This window comes from Sebastes fasciatus, chromosome 9 (genome assembly GCF_043250625.1).
Source record: "Sebastes fasciatus isolate fSebFas1 chromosome 9, fSebFas1.pri, whole genome shotgun sequence".
NCBI classification, from domain to species: Eukaryota; Metazoa; Chordata; class Actinopteri; order Perciformes; family Sebastidae; genus Sebastes; species Sebastes fasciatus.
Genome location: NC_133803.1, coordinates 7,094,679 through 7,113,330, shown reverse-complemented (window position 1 = coordinate 7,113,330; position 18,652 = coordinate 7,094,679). Strand labels below are relative to the sequence as shown.

The window sequence follows — 18,652 nt, the reverse complement described above, 5'->3', positions numbered from 1 at the left end:
TGTTTTATATATTTGAAAACTAAATCTTTGCTAGTCACGAAGCAATTGGAAAACGTCACACTGGACTCCTAGAAAATTGTGATTCCCCCCAATTTCCCCTCTGTTTTGTTTTTTTAACTTCCTGTCCCTACACTGGAAGTGGGAATGTGTCATGCTGCGTAAAGTGGTGGACACACTGCCCGCTTGAGGCTCGCGTGAGTCTCGCGTGGCGTGTTGTTTTTTATTTCGGCGTCCATGTTAACAGGTTAGAGTGGACACACTGCCCGCATGGGACGCGCGTCAGATAGGTGCTCCTAACGGCATCTGCAAGATTTCACAGACCAGAGGAAAACAAACAATCAGAGCTGATCTGGAGTCTGAAGTCCAGCTTCCGTCTATGAGAGCCGGCTGTTAATCACTCGCAAACTCCGATCAAACGGTCAAACTAGGCAGCGCTAATCAAATATGAATCAATATTCTGTTACTGTAATGCCTATTTCTCTCCTCAAATGTTTTCAGAAACATCTTGTAGTGTACTGTTCAGCTGTAAAATGAGAAAGTTTGTGGCAGCCATTTTTAAAATAGTTGAGGAATTATCAAGCACCGCCCACTAGCCGGAGCACAGCCAATAGGAACACTCTCTCTGAAATGGCCTGTGATTGGTCAAAGTCTTCTGTCACAGGCCTGAATACAGAGCCATGATGAGGTGCAGAAGTCTAGTTTTATCTCAGAACACTTGAGTTACAATATGCTGAAAGGTTATTATGTATTTATTTGCACAATGATGCCAAAAACGTGTTGCCTACTGAAACTTTAACACTTGTAAGACAAAGGAGTTGGTGAAGGACTTCAGTAGGCGGCAAACACCCCCTACAACAGTGATCTAGTTTATTGTAGTGGGTATACTGTGATGATCTCCCCCCACCTCGCACACACCCGTCCCGGAGCAACACCCCATGAGCACCACCACACTCACTAATGCATAGAGCACCTGCATTCACACATAACTGAGGGTCATGATTTACACATATCAAATGAAACTAAACATTATTATCATCATCATATTGACAATATGCCAGTATTTGAGTGCCTTAACTGCTACAGTAAGAATTATGGCCAATGATAAATGAAAAAAGTTTTATTTTCTGCATTTTCTTTGTTTTCCCTGTCGTACCAAAAATGTACCGAACCGTGACCCCAAAATCGATGTACATACCGATCCGTGAATTTTGTGTACCATTACACCCCTAATGCACTGGTAATATTACATGGTAGAGACTCACCTGGTATAATCTCTTCTGGTTTCCCAAAGGCTTCCACTGGTCTCTGTGGTGTTGGCAGGGGTTGGGGGAGTACGGGGTCAATGGGCTCCTGGTGAACGGTGACCGGCTTATTGACAGGTGGATTTGGTAGAACAGTGTAGCCCATTCCACCGGGACAGATGTCTTTGAACTTAGCTACATAATGAAAAAAAATACAAGTGTTATCATACAAGTGAAAATAAGAAATGCAAAAAATCATTCTTTTCAATAGTAAATATGTCAATATTGTTAATTGTTTAACGTAAATGTATATCTATCATAAAGACTGTATGATCTCTGACATTATATTCTGTACAGCTACATGCTGCAGGGATTCTGACAATGCTAATTTTAACTAGTAAACAATCATTTGAGCATCACAAAGTAGAATATAATCTCTAGCATATGTTCTAGGAATATTATTTGAATGGCTCTAATTGTGGTTTAAGGTAGATATGTATACAAAATGTGACATGCACAATGTTAAGATTGTGTTTTGCAGCTTATATCAATAGCAATATGAGACAATTCTACCAAAAATTCCTGATAAAGAGACAAAATGAAGACACAGTTTTGTCTCCATGATTGCACTCGACATTTTAAATATATCTGCCAACTTTTTCAAAGCAGCAAACAAAGCTGTTTCTTTTCTACCTCTCCACTCTTACACCAGTATAATTCAGAGGTAAATCTCTTAGCCTCATTTAAACGACTTTGCCAGTATTTATCAATAACACATGCATAACACAAAAAATAGATACATTCACAATGCAATGACAGTAAAATAGTCCATTCCCATTGAGAGATGATGGAGAATTAACTCATAGTTTTTTTCCAAGAGAAGCTGATAAGTCTTAAATAACTGGAGACATTCAGTGTTGAAGACAACTGTGGCTGATGAAATTCCCTCCAGGCGTTCCTGACATATCGCGGTCACGAGATGGTCAGAGGTATGGATGTAAGGACAGACGGACGGACAACCCAAAAGCATTACACTGGCTTGAAAGTAAACATATTATATCTATTTAAAAATACTTTCTGTGCAAATTTGTCCTTGTATATACAGTAAATATGATTCCCTTATGATTTCCGTTACAGGAATTTGACTGTAAAAATTGTCCAAAAAAAAGAAGCACATCAGTCGTTTTTTCTGCAAACAGACATGAGCTCTCTGTATATACAAAATATGTTAAGAATTGGCACTGAATGTTTTCTACGGTCTTGCAGCTGTTGTTGTGTCTCCACTGCAGAACAACTTAACACCCTGTTTTAGCTTGAACACTGCCCCTTCAAAAAATTACAAAAATGCATTGGAACCAAGGCACCACCACCACCACAACCCTGCCCACCACTGCTGTGGTAACCTGTGACTGCTGACACAACCAGCCCCCTCACAGCTCTGTCAGATCATTGCTCTGGTGTTCCTCCATCTCTACTCTTGTCTAAACATACATTGCAATTCCGATTTTAACATGTTTCACTGGCACAACACAAGGTGTCTTTCATACCAGCCGAAATTGAAAGCAGTGACAGTGACTTCAGCTCAAAGCTGCTTCCCCAAGATCTTCAGAAGCACATGCAGCGATACAGAGCTACAGGTCAGAGGAGTGCACCAGCGCAGGCTATTCCATACAAAACTATGAAAAGCTTCACGCAAAAGATTCAGAAAAAAAGGAGTGTCTTTAAACTATATTACAGTCATCATATATGAAATTTGACCTCTGCATTTAACCAATCCTTAAGAGCAGTGGGCTGTTGTAAAGCGCAGGGGTTCAGTGTCTCACTCAAGGACACTTCAATATGCAGACAGTAGGAACTGGTAGACTCGTGGTCGGAGACAAGGACGACCCGCTCTACCCACTGAGCTACAGCCGCCCAAGCAGGGAAAGCCTCGTCGAAAACAAAGCTTCACTTGATGGTGGTAAAAGCAAGTCTAAGGATAAAAATGTGAATTTGAATGTAGGAATGTTAGAAAGATCAACTCATTACAGCCATAGTGTACAATCTTCTTCGACAGCAAAGAAGGAAGAAAGAGAAAAGGCGAGCACAGTTTGTTAAAGACACATACAGCTTAACCAGGACTGTTCTCAGCCAACAAAAAACTGTCTCTATCCAGTTTGAAGCCATAGTTAGAGGAGTTCCTGCAGGATGCACACAGCGACCCCGTATGTGCCAGGGACTAGGAGCCCATCGGAAACCTTGCAAACCTGGAACACCATCAACTGAGCTGATTATTAAGGAGCCTACATGGCAGGAAATCCAGACATCATCTAGAAAGCCAAAGCATCAGCTGCCCCAGGCTCAAGCGGTATACCTTATAAGGTCGACAGGTCGAGGTTGAGAAGATCATGAGAAAGATCTGGGCCAAAGGCATGATTCCATCAAGCTGGAAATTAGCAGAGGGATGTTTTGTTCCAAAGGAAGAGAGTTCCTCCACAATCGCCGGGTTTAGGACAATCTCCCACCTGAATGTGGAATGCAAGATTTTCCTCTCTGTGCTTGCAAGAAGGCTGACCTTGTATAGCACCACTACATCAACACATCCATCCAGAAGGGTGGTATCCCAGGCTTTTCAGGGTGTCTGGAACATACAGCAATGATCAACCAACTGATCTGAGAGGCCAAGCAGAAAAAAGGCAACCTCACAGTTGTCTGGTAAAGACCTGGGTCAAACCCACGTGACCTCACCCAATAAGGACTTGGACTACTACTACATCCCAGTGGCTTTTCGAGACATGATCACCAGCTACCTAGGAGGGTTCAAACTCAGATTCACATCAGCCCACTTCACAACCAGCTGGTATGTGAAACCCTGGACAACGAAGTCACTTGGGCGAGGATTATCCTCAGGACAGACTGAAGAATGGCTGCAAGCTCTGCGGTCAAAAGGGGACACTGGCACACGTACTGTCAGGACAAACATCTCAAGCTCAAGGACGGTGCAGGTGGCGCCATAAGGAGGTGCTTTTGTCTCTTGCCGACACACTGGGAGAGATGAAAGAAGAGGCCAGCCGACACAGACTTGAGGAAGGCCATCACCTTCATCAAGGAGGGAGCCAGGCTTTTCTCAACCAAAAAACCAAAGCCCAATCCGTTGCAAACAGCCAGGTCCTGCGAGATGAGGATCGACATGGGAAAGAGGCTGCAGTTCCCCAGAGATGGTGCACACAACCTCTGATCGGGCATTGTAAAAAGCACCACAACAGGTATATGTCACAAATATATATATGCGGCTGTAGGCTGTAGCTCAGTAGGGTAGAGTGGTCGTCCTTTAACCTCACGGTTGGCTGTTCGATCCCTGGCTCCAACTGTTGGCTTCTACTGTCTGTCTGTCGTAGTGTCCTTGAGCGAGACACTGAACTCCAAGTTGGTCCCCGGGCGCTTTACAGCAGTTCACTGCTCCTACAATGCTTAGGATGGGTTAATTGCAGAGGTAACATTCTCATGTATGTATGTACCTGTATGTATATGATGAATGTAAAAAAGTTGAAGTATATATATATATATATATGTTGTTTTTTTTTTCATGAATGCTATATGTATTTTAGTTTGTTCCCATCAGTCTATTAATGTCATTTCCTTGCAATTCTCTGCCTCAGTTGCGCTGCTTCCAGTGCAGCCCATATAAATTGGAGCTTTTATCCAATCAGATTACCCAACCGTGCTGTTTCCGGGTGAAAAATCTACTCTGAGGCCTTCAGAATTTCGAGTGAATCCCTCTGCTGTTGAAGCAAATTGGGACGATGTTGTTGATTGTCATATTCTTTGCCATATTAGGCGTATCCGTTGACACGCCAGAGCCTTCTGGCTTGCCTAGTCAGTATTTTCATAGGCCGTGATTTGAGCCAGTTAGCAGTTAACTGAAATAAGATAAGATAAGATAAGATAAGATAAGATAAGATAAGATAAGATAAGATAAGATAAGATAAGATAAGATAAGATAAGATAAGATATTCCTTTATTAGTCCCACAGTGGGGAAATTTGCAGTGATAAAAACAAAACTAGCTAGCTAGCAAATTATGTAGCATTAATCCAAGTTCAGGTTCTGAGATTTATTTAAACTTTCTTCTGTGACGTTGCAGATTTTTTAGATGTAGTTCTTTAGTTTTTTTGTTTAGACTTTTACTTCGTTGTTTTTTAATTCACAGATTTAGTGGCGGATTTACTGGCAAAGCCTTTTTCAGTGTCCTTGAAATCTTTTTAAAGAAAGAAAGGAGGATGGACTTTGTCTTGAAATGATGATCAGCTTTGGTAAGTTTAATGAGTTTTCATGTATCTTTATTAGCTATTGATTATGCTTGTTACATTGCTGCTGGTGTAAATGATGTTCAGATTCAGTGGCCTGGCTGTGCATTTGAATGTGCATTGTTTGGCATGTGTGTTTTTTTCCCAGCAGCTTGACTGGAATATATGGGGAAGCCTGTTGAATCCTGTTTGTGTTATTTGTGTTGTACAGCATTTTTACTTGCTTAGTGGTCATATATGATAGTGCTCTGATATTTAGCACTATTAGAGTGCTGAAACAACCGCTTGTCACTGTCCGAATGAGTTGTGTTAATATTGTATATTATAAACAATTGTAAATAAAGGGCAGAAAGTTTTGGACCTTTAGTTCCCATTGAGACAGGATAAATGGATGACGTGGCTGGGGGGCCTTACCTGTTCCTGGAGGGGGGCATTTGTCACAATGAGGGCCCCAGGCTTTACCCACACTGCAGCAGCAGAGCTGTTGGCTCAGCTGGGTAGACACTGGGTGCAAACACTGCCTCCCTGAGCTGACCAAACGGAAGCAAGCCCCCTTCTCCTCTTGGGCGGCAGGCGTGTTGGCTAAAGCGGAGCGTAGGAGGAAGAGAGGGGGTGGTGGTGCACCAGAGTGTAGGAGACACATACATGGGGGGGAAGAGAGAACAGAGAGTGGAGAAATAAAGAGGTACCCTTCACCAAAGCAACCTTCCCTTCTCACCTGAATAAACTTTTGCCACAAACATAAATTCTAAAGCAACACCAGTGCATAGAGAAAAATACACATTTTACAGTGAGAGGTCGGGCAACCGTTTTGTGGTGGCGCAAACAACTACATTTAAACAATTAAAGCCAAACACAGAAACACATTCAAAGCACTGAAGTTGATGACTGATGTTGTAGGAAAAGAAACAGTTTTCATGCCAATGCTTCATGCTATCAAAGTCAAGTGCCGGCTCAGATGGAGGCATGCGGGATAGTTTGGCTAAGTTTTTGTTTTTCAAGTCTTAGGCTGCATTCACACCAGATCAGGCGTTGCAGCGATTCGCCTCAGGGTTGCGCGGCGGTGTGGGAGAGTCACTTTAATGGCCCATTGACTGCAACAATTAACGTCTTTTGTTCCCTCAAGGCTTGGTTGTACAGCTCTGGATCGCCGGTTACGTGATTGGCCACTGCAGCGTGACTTCAGGTTGTGTTTCTCCAAAAGTTGATTCTGTTTCTACTTTTCTATTTTTTCGGCACTCCCTCTGCGGCCGCCGCAGCCCAAACATGCTACCCCCATTAAAAATGAATGGGAGGATTTGCGTTTTCGCCACACCACCGGAACTGGAGTGAATGCAACCCTAATGGTATAAGTTATTAGTAGAGTGGAGATCTCCACCAGGTGTGTCTGCAATGACCACTACTGTAATGTTTGACTGAACGAATAAAAATCACAACTGTATAACCCCCTGGCTTGGCCGCAAGCGTATCAGACGTGTTTTTCACTCACACATGTCACGCAGCTGATACGCTCTCATTTTAATATATGCAGCTGTCTGCACCGGGTCTGTGCAGGCCTGCGTCTCAGCTGCGTCCCACGGGCATAACCACGACCTGAAACCACTTCAAGTCTATTTTTTCAACAATACGTGTGTAAACACAAGGTTATATGCATCTACATTTTGCAAACTAGGCAGAGCAGAGTCTGTCCAGAGACTGGTTTGTAATATCTCAGACTCTCCCTTCACTTTTGCCCAGCAGCTGGGAAGTAAGACACGAGACCTTCTTGGGTATTGAGGAGTGTATTTTCGCAGTGTTTATTCATGGGCCAACTGTAACCTACACTGTACATTTACCGCCACTAGACAACTTCACTGCTAACTGTTCCCTCTGCTTCGATCACCAACACCTGTCTGCCCCATGGATGTATTAAAAGAACGTCTGCCCTGAGTGCAGCCACTGTCTCTCTCTTTCTCTCTCTCTCTCTCGGTCAACCACACACACTCACTATGCCCTGCCCCACTGAGCCACAATCACATCCATCAGTGTTGATGGAAAAATAGATCAGGAATACTACTGGACTGATGTTTGTGGCTTACCAAGGCATGCAAATATGGACAGGAACAATTCCTAATCCATAGCAGAAACATGATTCCAAACTGTAGCCGTTATTGATCACCGGCCGGTTAAGAAGGGTGAGGAGTCAGCTGTCAATGACGGTATAAAACAGTTAATAAAATATATTTTTCAAAAAGTGTGAATCACTGCAACAACAAAAAGCATAAAAAAAGCTCAAAGTGGTGGAGCACCAACTGACCTTTGCCATTCCTTGGTGGCTTTTGGGGAAGTTATGTGCATTGGAACTATTTCTTGATGAAACATCCGCCGTGTACTTCAGTGAAGCGTCTCCGATTGTATCCAGGGTGTCAAATACAGTCATTGGGCTCAGGTTTTGGTGTCTGTACTGTATAGGCAGGATGGTACCAAACATGGCAACCTCACTGTGACCACACAGTGACTTTGAGATGTCCCAGCTGTTGTTCGCCAATAAATACTTAGAGGATGTTAACTCCCCCTAAAAAAACTATTGTAGCTTTAACATTGCTGTGTGAGCTTTAGAGGTGTTGGTAAGAGTATTTTTGAACTTTGGATAGAGTCAGAACTGTTTCCCCCTATTTCCGGTCCTTCTGCTAAGCTAGGCTAATTGCCTACTTGCTCCAGCTACATACTTAATACACACTAAGTAAGATGAAACTGATGTCCATGTTCTCATCTTACTCTCAGAAGAAAACTATTCCTTTAATGCTTCCTGATTCCTTTGGTCATCCTTGAGGTGCCACCATACATGAACACAGTCCACTGTGACTTAGAAAGGTATATGTCCACATCATTTATATCATATTTATATAATGTCCCACAAATCAGTGTATGTCAGATCAAAAACAGAGTTGTGTCGAGGCAGAGTCCTTGGGAAAGGTATAAAAACATTTATAGTACCCAAGAGCCCATTATTGTGAAATAGAAGAAGTCTGAAACCACCAAGACTCTTCCTTACAGTAGGCCATCTGGCCAAAATGAGTAAATGGGCAAGGAGAGCCTTGGTCAGGCTGGTAACCAAGAAATCAATGGCTTCTCGCTGCAGAGTTTGTCTGCAGTAATGGGACAATCTGCCAGAAGGAAAACTATCCCTGCAGCTCTCTGCCGGTCTGGCGATTATGGCAGAGTGAGTAGATGGAGCCACTGCTAAGTAAAAGGCAGATGACAGCCAACCTGGAGTTTGCCAAACTGCACTTAAAGGACTGTGAGAGCATGAGGAAGATGTTTCTGTGGTTTGATGAGGCAAAAAGTCAGCACTTTGGTCTTAATGCTGCTTAACGTGCACTGCATTTGCCAAGAAACAGCATGGTGGTTGCAGCATCATGCTATGGGTATGCTTTTCATCATGAGGGAGTCCATTTCTGATCAGGATTTAGGTAAACGGGGAAAAAGATTCGATTAGCCACGGTGGCTTATGTTGGTAATTGTGATTTTCGTGCTGGTTTACAGTTCAAACCATTAGCGAGATGGCTGTTATATTTCCTTCCTACGCACGAGAGGGGGCGGAGGCGGAGAAAAAAAAATAATCGTCGATCCTGCTTTTGATTTCGATGGTCAAGATTGAAAGCCAATTTTCGATCGTGACGCCCCTAGTGGAAAGATATTCATGCCCAGCTGAGCCACGACCAACTGTGACCATTCAAGTTGTGCTGCCACAGCAAGGTTTTCCACTGGACGGCACGGCAAGGTAAAAGGTGTTGTTTACATGTTGACATGTTGGAGTCATGCTGGTTCACACAAACCTCAGTAAGAGCCTGCAGAACCCTAACAGCTCACTGCATGCTTCGTTTTGGAACAGTTTATTTATATTCATAAACAAGAATGGATGGTGCAACACAGATAATAGGCTATGATAGCGTCCTCTATTTCGAACATTTCAGCTCTCCGTTCTCTCAAAGGTCAGCAGTGTCAAGACGGTGAACTCCAGGCAAAAGATTTGGGCCGTTTTACTTTGTCCCCACCAGTGATATATCATGATTATCAAAAGTCATAAGTAGGCCTGTTGCAATTATTACATAATTGCCTGATTGCGATTATTTGAACTGACTGCAATCACTTTGCATAGTGTAATTGAATAGAATCAAAGGCATTTTACGTAAATGTTAGAAATATCACAACAAGTATAATGCAAGTTAGGTGCGTTTTCCATCATCTGGGTTGAGGCAAATAAACCTGAGCATACTGTAAGGTTCCCGTGTCAGGGGAAAAAAAACCTGGTGTGTTTGACAGCTCTGGGGGAAAGTTATGCAGGAGATGATTTGCAGACAGTCCTTTGCTGCTTCATTTCTGTAATGAAATCGCAATGTAATCGGACCAAACATCTTATCTGTCATGTAATATTCGCTGCATCATTATTTATTCGACTAACGCCCTTCCATCCAACCCAATATCACACAAAAGCATGTAACAGACCCGCCTTTCCACCAGAGGATAGCGTGTCAGTGTCATATTTTTGCCTCGCCAAGGCGTGAATATTACACGTGTATTAACGTGCAATACCAGCAGGGGGCAACAAAACCACTTAGTTAGGTTTAGGAAAAATGTCATAGTTGGGCATAAAATAAGTATGTAAACCATACGTACGGAAACAACGTAACATAAGTAAGGAAAACAACTGCAAAACATGTGACAAACGTCACGAACGTAACTTACAAAACAAAACACCGTTGTCGATCACCGGCCTCCTGGTTGAAAGTTGTGGGTTTGTTGCATTAAATGAACATAAAAAGACCTAAATTAATTCATCATTCAAATTAAATCATTAATCACAATGAACGGGTACTTGCCTTTTATTAGTCATAAGACAAAACCAGAGAACCAGGACACAGCCCTACCCCCCAACCCGCAACTCGCAGTACTGCTGTTCCAGGGTTCCTTAGTCAAGACTAAGGGGAAATTGAAGACTAACACTGCTGTTCAATCATGTTCAAGATTGATCACTTCTGTATAAACTGATGCTTTTCTAACTTCATCCTCTCTGTTCCCCCAATGATCTACTTCATCTCATCCTCTCTCCCCACATCCTCCCTGCCGTGCTCCTTTTATATAAGAGCCATGAGGTGTTGGGTTTGGTTATATGTTCTGCCTTGCGGTACATGCTAGAGGGGGAATCTGATTATAGTGAACACCATGCTTTCATCCATGAACTGTTTTTATATGCAAATCATCAAACACACATTTCAGCTTTAGCAGCATTCCTCTCAGCTATATGCTTGCACTTGGGAGCAGGTGGCAGAGGGGGGAAATTAAACTTATATTCCACATGTCTTCTGTCATTAAGTGATATTAAATATCAAGCCCATATACGTCAGACCGGCACATACGGGTACTTTGCAAAAAAGTCAAGGCCACGCCCCCTTTTTGGGGAAAGAAAACCAAAGATCCCATAGACTCCAATGCAATCTGACGTATGTTTGGATTGTAATTTTGACAAATCGGTATGCATTCATCTCTTGTTATACAAACGTTTGTTTTATACACATGTCTAATAAATTATTTTGTGCCTGAACCTGAGCGTTGGCAATACCTTAATAAATGAATAATGTCCCTTCAGTCTTCCCCCATCCAACACAGTGGAGGATATACTTATCCAGACATCTCTACATATCTGATTGAATCCCGTTAGGCTAAGTGTTGTCTGTTGATAGCCAACTGTTTGATCTATAGGCTGAGATTTAGTTGGAGACAATTAATGTATGACTGTATTACTGCAGCAGCCTCACACTAAAGCTAACGTTACTGTAGCTAGCCATGCTGGTCACTGTCACCAGCATCATTTAGTGATTTAGCACACTGACAGTGAATATTCACGTATAGTATGAGCCTCAGAAATCAGTGTGAAAGCCTCGGTTAACCTGCTACACAACAGCTTTTCATAATTTTCTCTCCTGTGACAGTGAGTTTCTTTACCCCAAAAGGGAGCGCAGCCTCGGAGATGACGCCATGCTGGTCTGGTCTATAGCTTGGAGCCATAAAGCCCCTCTATTAGATCTTTTTAAGGACATGGCAGGGGAACAAATCAGAGATCAGCGTTTTTTGGATTTATTGCTGGTGCAACCAACCACAGCAACTCTTGGGCATAGCGTTATTACTATTAGCTATTACTATTACTATTACTATTATTATTACTATTACTATTAGTTTGTTTAACGTAGAAGTTTGGAGACATGTTTCAACTTCTTCTGTTTACTGTGTTACCGTCTATAAGGGACTCGGGATTGGTTTCCCTCAAAAGGGGCCATGCCATGCAAGCCTACTTGAGATGACGTATTGCCGGTCTGATATATGGGGAAGCTTTTGTTTGAGCAAATCTGCACATCGGACCAGCATGCAAATGTGATGCATTCATCTTTGTCAATATGAGATTTTTGCTCAGTTTGGCACTGCACTGTTGGAGATTTGGAAGTCAACGAATGAGAAAGTGATGAGAGAAAGAAATGTAAGAAAATGTTAAATTGTAAGACTTACATATGCAAGTGCTGAGCGTGGAGTCAGGTACATAGCCGGGTTTGCACATGCACCTGTAGCTGCCCACGGTGTTTAGACAGTTTCCATTGGGACACACGCCTTGTAGCTGGCACTCATCTAAATCTGTTAGTCAACAAAAAAATGAAAAACATAATCAATCCAGGGATTTTTCAAAGGATTCCTTAACATTGCAGAAGATAAATGAAAGAAATCTGGCACATGTATCCCAGGATTGTCTTTCACTGCATATTTTCTTGTTCCATATGCAGCTTATACATGTATAATCATTTACTATTATTAAACAACTACATTTGTGTGCCTTGACAGTTATGTGTCCTCTGAGCCCTTTTGTAGTTTCAGCTCAGATTCCTGTAAACCATTTCAAAAAGGCAAGGGATGTCCCAAACCAATACTAATCTACACTGTAGAAAAATAGTTATACGTAGTTATATATTGTAACATTATGTACATCATTTACATGTTACACATTTCTGAGATGTTTTCAAAGTAGCCTACAGTAAATATAGTAAATATCTAGAACAAATAGAACAAATACATGGAAATAATACTAGTAATACAGGTAAAACAACTAATTCCATGTTAACAAATTGACATATGTTGGTATACTAACCTGTTACTAGCATAATAACAGTACATGGTTTGTGTTTTTCATTATAGTGAGTCCCAGCACCTCCTGACAGTCTTTGACTACACACACACACACACCCACACACACACACACACTGGTCTGGCAGCAGTCTGAATCGGCAGCAGGCCCTCACTCTGTCCTGCCAGAGCCCTTCTGCTTCCAGCCACAGAGTTGGCAAACACCGTGGATAACATTGCACTGTGCCACCAGTGGTAATGGTGAATTCACCATCCCACCATTGGTGCTATAAAGAACCACAAATTATTGTAGTGAATGACTTTCCCGATAGAAAAGCATAAAATTCTTGAGTTACATTAGTCCTGTGCCCATATGAACACTGAAACAGCTTTTGCTTGCTGTAATCATTCCTCCTGGCATACATACTGGCTATCAAGAGGTCCCTTCCTAAAGCAGCAGCTGGGGCGGGGCTCAGGGCTCTGCGGACTGAGCCGAGCACGTCGTCCACAGCGGGGCTTTAAAGGCTGCGGCTCATTGACTGCAGTTCACTTTTGCTGCTGGATTGCTGGATATACTGACGTTACAACCAAACTCTTCGTCACTTCCCTGGAGTTCTTTACAATGCTGCAAGGAGCACTTCTGGGGGCCAAGCAATCGGCCATGCACTCTGAACGGCCACAATGCAAGCAGCAATACCATGAGCCAAGCAATCGGCCCATTCCGAACAGGCACTGCACCAGTTTCAACAAAAGCAAGAGCCCTTACCTTGGCAATGAGAGCTGTTGATTCTCTTGTAACCCTGAGGACAATCTATCAGAGGAATAGCTGATGAGAGGAGAATGAAAGGAAGAGAAGGGAGAAAACATGTCAGTCATTGCATTCAGACAGACAGTGCAAACCAATACATTACAAACGTGTTTTTCAGTTTTCTGGTTCGGTGTAGCCATGATTTCCTATGTTACTCTATCATTTACATACCACATTTCTCTTGCAGTGTTCTGATATGCTAAAATTAAAACACATTTGACATGTGTTGCCCGTATAAGTGTCGTCAAATTAAATATTTATTTCCAAAATATCTTGTATTTATGGGCTCTTACTTATTACATACTAGTTTATTTATGTTTTGCATTGTTTCATTTCTTATTCAGATCCCAACACTATAGTACTCAATACAGAGTAAAATATCACACAATACCATTCTCTAACCCTGCCTTAGCAAACTAAAGAAGATGTGTGTGAGTGTTCAGATTTTTTGGTCAGATCTATTTTTTTTTGTTTGGCTGTTCACATTATTTTTAAATGAGGCCAATATCAGAGTCCAGTGTGGACTTGTCACGGTCCTGAACTGACACAAAAGAACAACGACAAAAACGTCACACGCAGCACGCTGTCGTGCGGTGGTAAACATTGAGGCCATTGAAGCCAGTGTTTACGGTTTCATATATAAGTTGATGTGCAGGGGATGCTAGTAAATTTGTGAGCAGATGATAATTATGATGAGGATGAAGAGAAAGAGAGCTAAATATTTAATTATGGCATTTTGTGGAGCAATGGCAGCTACTTCTGTACAGATGTGTGTGTGTGTGTGGAGTCAGAGACAGAATTGGTGGGGTTTTGATGTGAATGGCTTCACAGCACAGAATTGGGACAAATCGATGTCGATCAAGAGTGTCTTTTTGCAAAATTGCATTGCAAAAATCAAATCTGTATCTGATTCAGGACCACATATAAAAGTGGCCCAAATCAGAATTGAAAAGTTCAGATTCCATGTGATTTGAGCTCCTCACACTGTTATGAAAAAAAAATAAAAATGATCTTGCATGTGCACAAAGAAAAATCTGAATTAGGCCACTGTTGCCTGCAGTGTGAACACAGCCTAAGAGAGCAGGCAAGTCTACAGGGTCATCAGGTAACATGCACGATGCACCAAAATTCACAAATTCAATCTTACACATTTATAAAACAACCTTTAATAAAGCCTTCTTTCATATGAAAAATATTATTTTTTTTAAAATAACTGCTTCAAAAGCTTTTTTACCTGCTATCAACTACCTACTCAATGAGAAGAATGTTTTAGTACTTACACAGCCCAACAAACATATTGTATGTAAATATAATAGACTTCATTTGGGCGGCTGCTCATATAAACGGTCACCCAAGTATATTTGGCAACCCATTTTAGTAATTTAGCGGCCTGGCACTGAAAGTGTGATGGACCTTATTGTTTTTGGAGAGATTATTAGGGCCCAAGCACGAACGTGCCAAGGGCTCAAAGGTTTGAGGGGCTTGGGATGCTCGAAAGCTCAGGAAAATGGGAACATGCTTCAGAACTGGCAAAAATTGCAAAGTTCTGCAGTGATTGGGCTCAGGCGTGGCCAGCTGGCTCCATAGCGCCACCCAAACACACGCCAGTGTTGGGATAAAGTTCCTTCGATGTTGACGAAACTTGGTGGATCATTGCTCTTAATCTTTAAGAACATCTTTCGACGGACAGGAAGTCAGCCATGTTGGATTTCGTGTGTTAATTTTCATTTCACGTGCACATGATTAAAGTTGTGGGCTGGACAGATACACAATGAGCTGAAACTCGCTCACTCACATTGTCATTTGAAACATTGTTGTTATGAAAAAAAAAGATTTATTATAGCCGCTTTAAGCTAACTAGCATAGGTTTATTATGTTTTGTGCATGTGTGTGATGTATTGCAATGTTTTAAACATGTTTGATGTGGTCTAGGCCTTATGAGCCACATTTTTCTTTTAACTGAGCTAAATTAGGGACCATACCATGTTTATTTTGTTATGAAATTTTGCAAGAATTGTTACATTTTTTAACATTTATTTTTCTCTAAATAAGTCACTATACATGCTAAATATTTTGTGTATTTTTTTTCATATATTATTAAGTCAATGATATTCTTAATGCATAGGTTGCATAACCTTTGTTGTATTTTAATATTCTGCTCTGGAAATATATATGATTTTATGTAAAGTCAGTACAGCTTGTTGAAAAAAAGTGTATTTGAACAGACATGCAAAAATGTATATCTCAACTGCATTAAGGTAAAAGGCAGGAAAGACATAAAAAGAACACACTGGAATTCCCATTATAATGTAGTTGAGATATACATTTAAAAAGAAGCTAATTCGATGTTTGTTTCATCCGTTAGCATCATAAACAGCAAGTCTATCGCACTTAACTAGAAAGCATATCCAGTCAGCTTCATAGACAAAAAAAAGAATAATTAATCATAGAGCTTTTTTCTATCCAATAATGAATATTAACTTATTATTAACTATTAACTCATGCCCTCCTATTTAGAGAAAAAAAAAACTTCATTGAATTGAGCTGAAGAAATACTAAATTGACTAATGAAAAGACAGATGAAGAAAGGATGAAGACAGTGAGAGGTAATGATGAATAAAAAATAGTCAACATGAGGTAGTGAAAAAGATCAGGGAAGGAGCCAGAGGCTAGAGAGCTGAAAGCTGCTCACACAACCAGTAGCTCACAATAAACCACAGACTGTAAATCTCTGCTGCAGGTTAGAAACTAGATGCTGCTGTAACGCTGGACAAAGGCACCAGTGGGGAGGTGGTACCCAAATACCTGAAAGCAGATTGATATTTTGCTCAACAGGAAACAACAAGGCGATGTTTGTTTGACCAATAAAGCCAGTTTATTTACCAGCTACCAGTGTCTCCGTGGCACAATGGACTGTTTCACATTTCGCTGTAAAGCCCCTGCCATTCCTGAGGAGAACAGAGGGAAGGACAAACCTCTGACTTTGTAGTGACTCCCACTGAAATATGTGAATATTAAGGCTGAAATTTCCCTCTCGTGGTGTTTATGAGGCATGTGGGCTAAAAGCTGGCCAGAGTCACCAATGATAAACAGGGTTTGTCATATTTTAAATGCACATTATGAACAAAAGTGTGAACTTGCTCAGAATCTTAATCATCTCTGATCTGAGTTTAATGTATTGAATACAATGGGGAGTTTTAAACCTAATCTCTGTCCTTCTCTCTATGCAAGTATATCACGCCACAGAAAGATGTGTTATTAACCACCCAGCCACATTTAAATGATTAAAAAAAATCGCCAAGTATACAAAGTTAGGTTTCAAAATCATGAAAAAATTATCAATACTGTATTCTGTGCTCTGACACACTGAAGGCTCTCAAACCAACGGCCAATTGCAGGTGAGGACTGATTACATATGTACAGTTACAGTACATACGACATCGGTCATCTCACACTGGTGCACGCTACTTTGCAGAATGCCAACACGCACGCTCTATCTATAGGCAGATCATGCGCCAGTGACATCCCGCTGGCTGAGCTGGCTAACTTTCAGTTCAGCTCTACGTTAACTTGAATGGGGATATAAGAAGTTCCACAGCTGAAGATGTCATCCAAAAGACCCAGAATCTGAAAATGAACTTTTTTAAAGTACTGAATGTATTCTTCAGCTTAGTTTATTATAGTACAAGCTCAGTGATTGGATGTTTCCTATACCCAAACACATCTTATGAGTCTTAGTTAACTTTTCTCCTCATGTTTTATGAACTTTTTATCATTGAATCACATATTTTCGGACATTGCTGCTCATGTTTTGCACTGATTCAATAGTATCTTACAGTTCCATGTCCATCCAAGCCTTTACAACATACATTTTATATTATATACAGTATATACTGTAGACTCTACAGTATATACTGTATATAATATAAAATGTCTACAGTGTAGAGCACCCATATACTTCATGCCACAGCGCACGGATTGATTGGAAGTATAAAACATTACATGTCCCTTCTAAATTAAAAATAAAATACCACTAATTTCTGAGGGAAATGTCCTATTTCTTTGGTTTTTGGGTTGCTGGAAAAATATATATATAATTAATGCCACAATGACTGATATATTTGACTTCAGGACATCTCTGACTACATAAATTCTGAAAAAAACAGTTTTACTGGATTAATTTAGGTATATTCCAAATTAAAGTTCCTACAAGTGTTTGATTCCACATTCCATGGTCTAGTGTTACAAAAAAAGTTAACAAAAAAATTGCAATAACTCCTAATATCAAATTGCAATATTTGTAGAATCGCAATACTTAAAAATCGCATTGCATATTGAATCGGCACCCAAGTATCTTGATGGTATCAAATCGGGAGATAGTTGTATCGTCCCAGCACCTAATATTTTCAATTATCATCAGATGATAAACATACAAAACGAAGACGTTTCATTATTAAGACACACTCCATAATGAGAATTAAGCCCAGATTGATATAGTAACATTGGGATTCAGCAGAGGTCTAGAGATTATTTGCCATCAAGCCGTTGAAAATGTTGTGGGTATTTAAGTTGATGTTGAACTTCATCAGGTGTCCAAAAGGACAAAAAAAGGACCAACGTCTGGGAAAAACAGCTGTACTTACATGGTTTCTGTGGACACATCTGGCATTTGTGGAAACCCCAGGACGTCCCAATGGTCCCACAGCACTGCTCCTGCTTGGTGAGACCTGGCAGAGCCTTCCCACACTGAAAGATACAGAGCAGGAGAGAAAGAAAGGAACGGAAGGGGAATTATTATTTCTATCTAAATAAAAATTATGTTTTTGTATTGTCTGCCTCCAATGTGGTCTGATCCCGAGGTCAATCAGATGGCCCCACATGCAGATAAGAACATACTGACAGTTCCTTATCTTTATGGCAACAACTGCTCTGTATAATGTGACCTGGTGATGGAGTGACTGATTTATGATCTTCACTTAAACAAGACAAAGTGGATATCTGGACTTGATAACTACAATATAGATGTGGTTACAGTATAATTGTAATGATAAATTATGATCATATTATACCAGCTGTTGCGGTTAGATGTATACAGTCAGTGGATTCACCTTGGCTCTGTGCTCTGATTTAAAGGTCCCATATTGTAAAAAGTGAGATTTCCATGTCTTT

The 18,652-nt window shown here is 41.0% G+C and overlaps 1 protein-coding gene across 4 annotated transcripts in view; it reads right to left on the bottom strand.

Moving 5' to 3' along the window:
• The window catches only part of ltbp1 (latent transforming growth factor beta binding protein 1), a 108,562-nt gene that overhangs the window by 34,559 nt on the left and 55,351 nt on the right, over positions 1-18,652 (bottom strand). For 3 of the 4 annotated variants that reach the window (XM_074645673.1, XM_074645674.1, XM_074645675.1), the window contains exons 8-12: positions 18,127-18,229; positions 13,442-13,501; positions 12,070-12,192; positions 5,941-6,108; positions 1,263-1,436 (exon numbers count right to left, since the gene is read on the bottom strand). In XM_074645673.1, coding sequence (XP_074501774.1) covers positions 1,263-1,436; positions 5,941-6,108; positions 12,070-12,192; positions 13,442-13,501; positions 18,127-18,229 — 628 coding nt within the window. The remainder of the gene's footprint in view (positions 1-1,262; positions 1,437-5,940; positions 6,109-12,069; positions 12,193-13,441; positions 13,502-18,126; positions 18,230-18,652) is intronic. The other variant, XM_074645676.1, reaches the window with a different exon arrangement.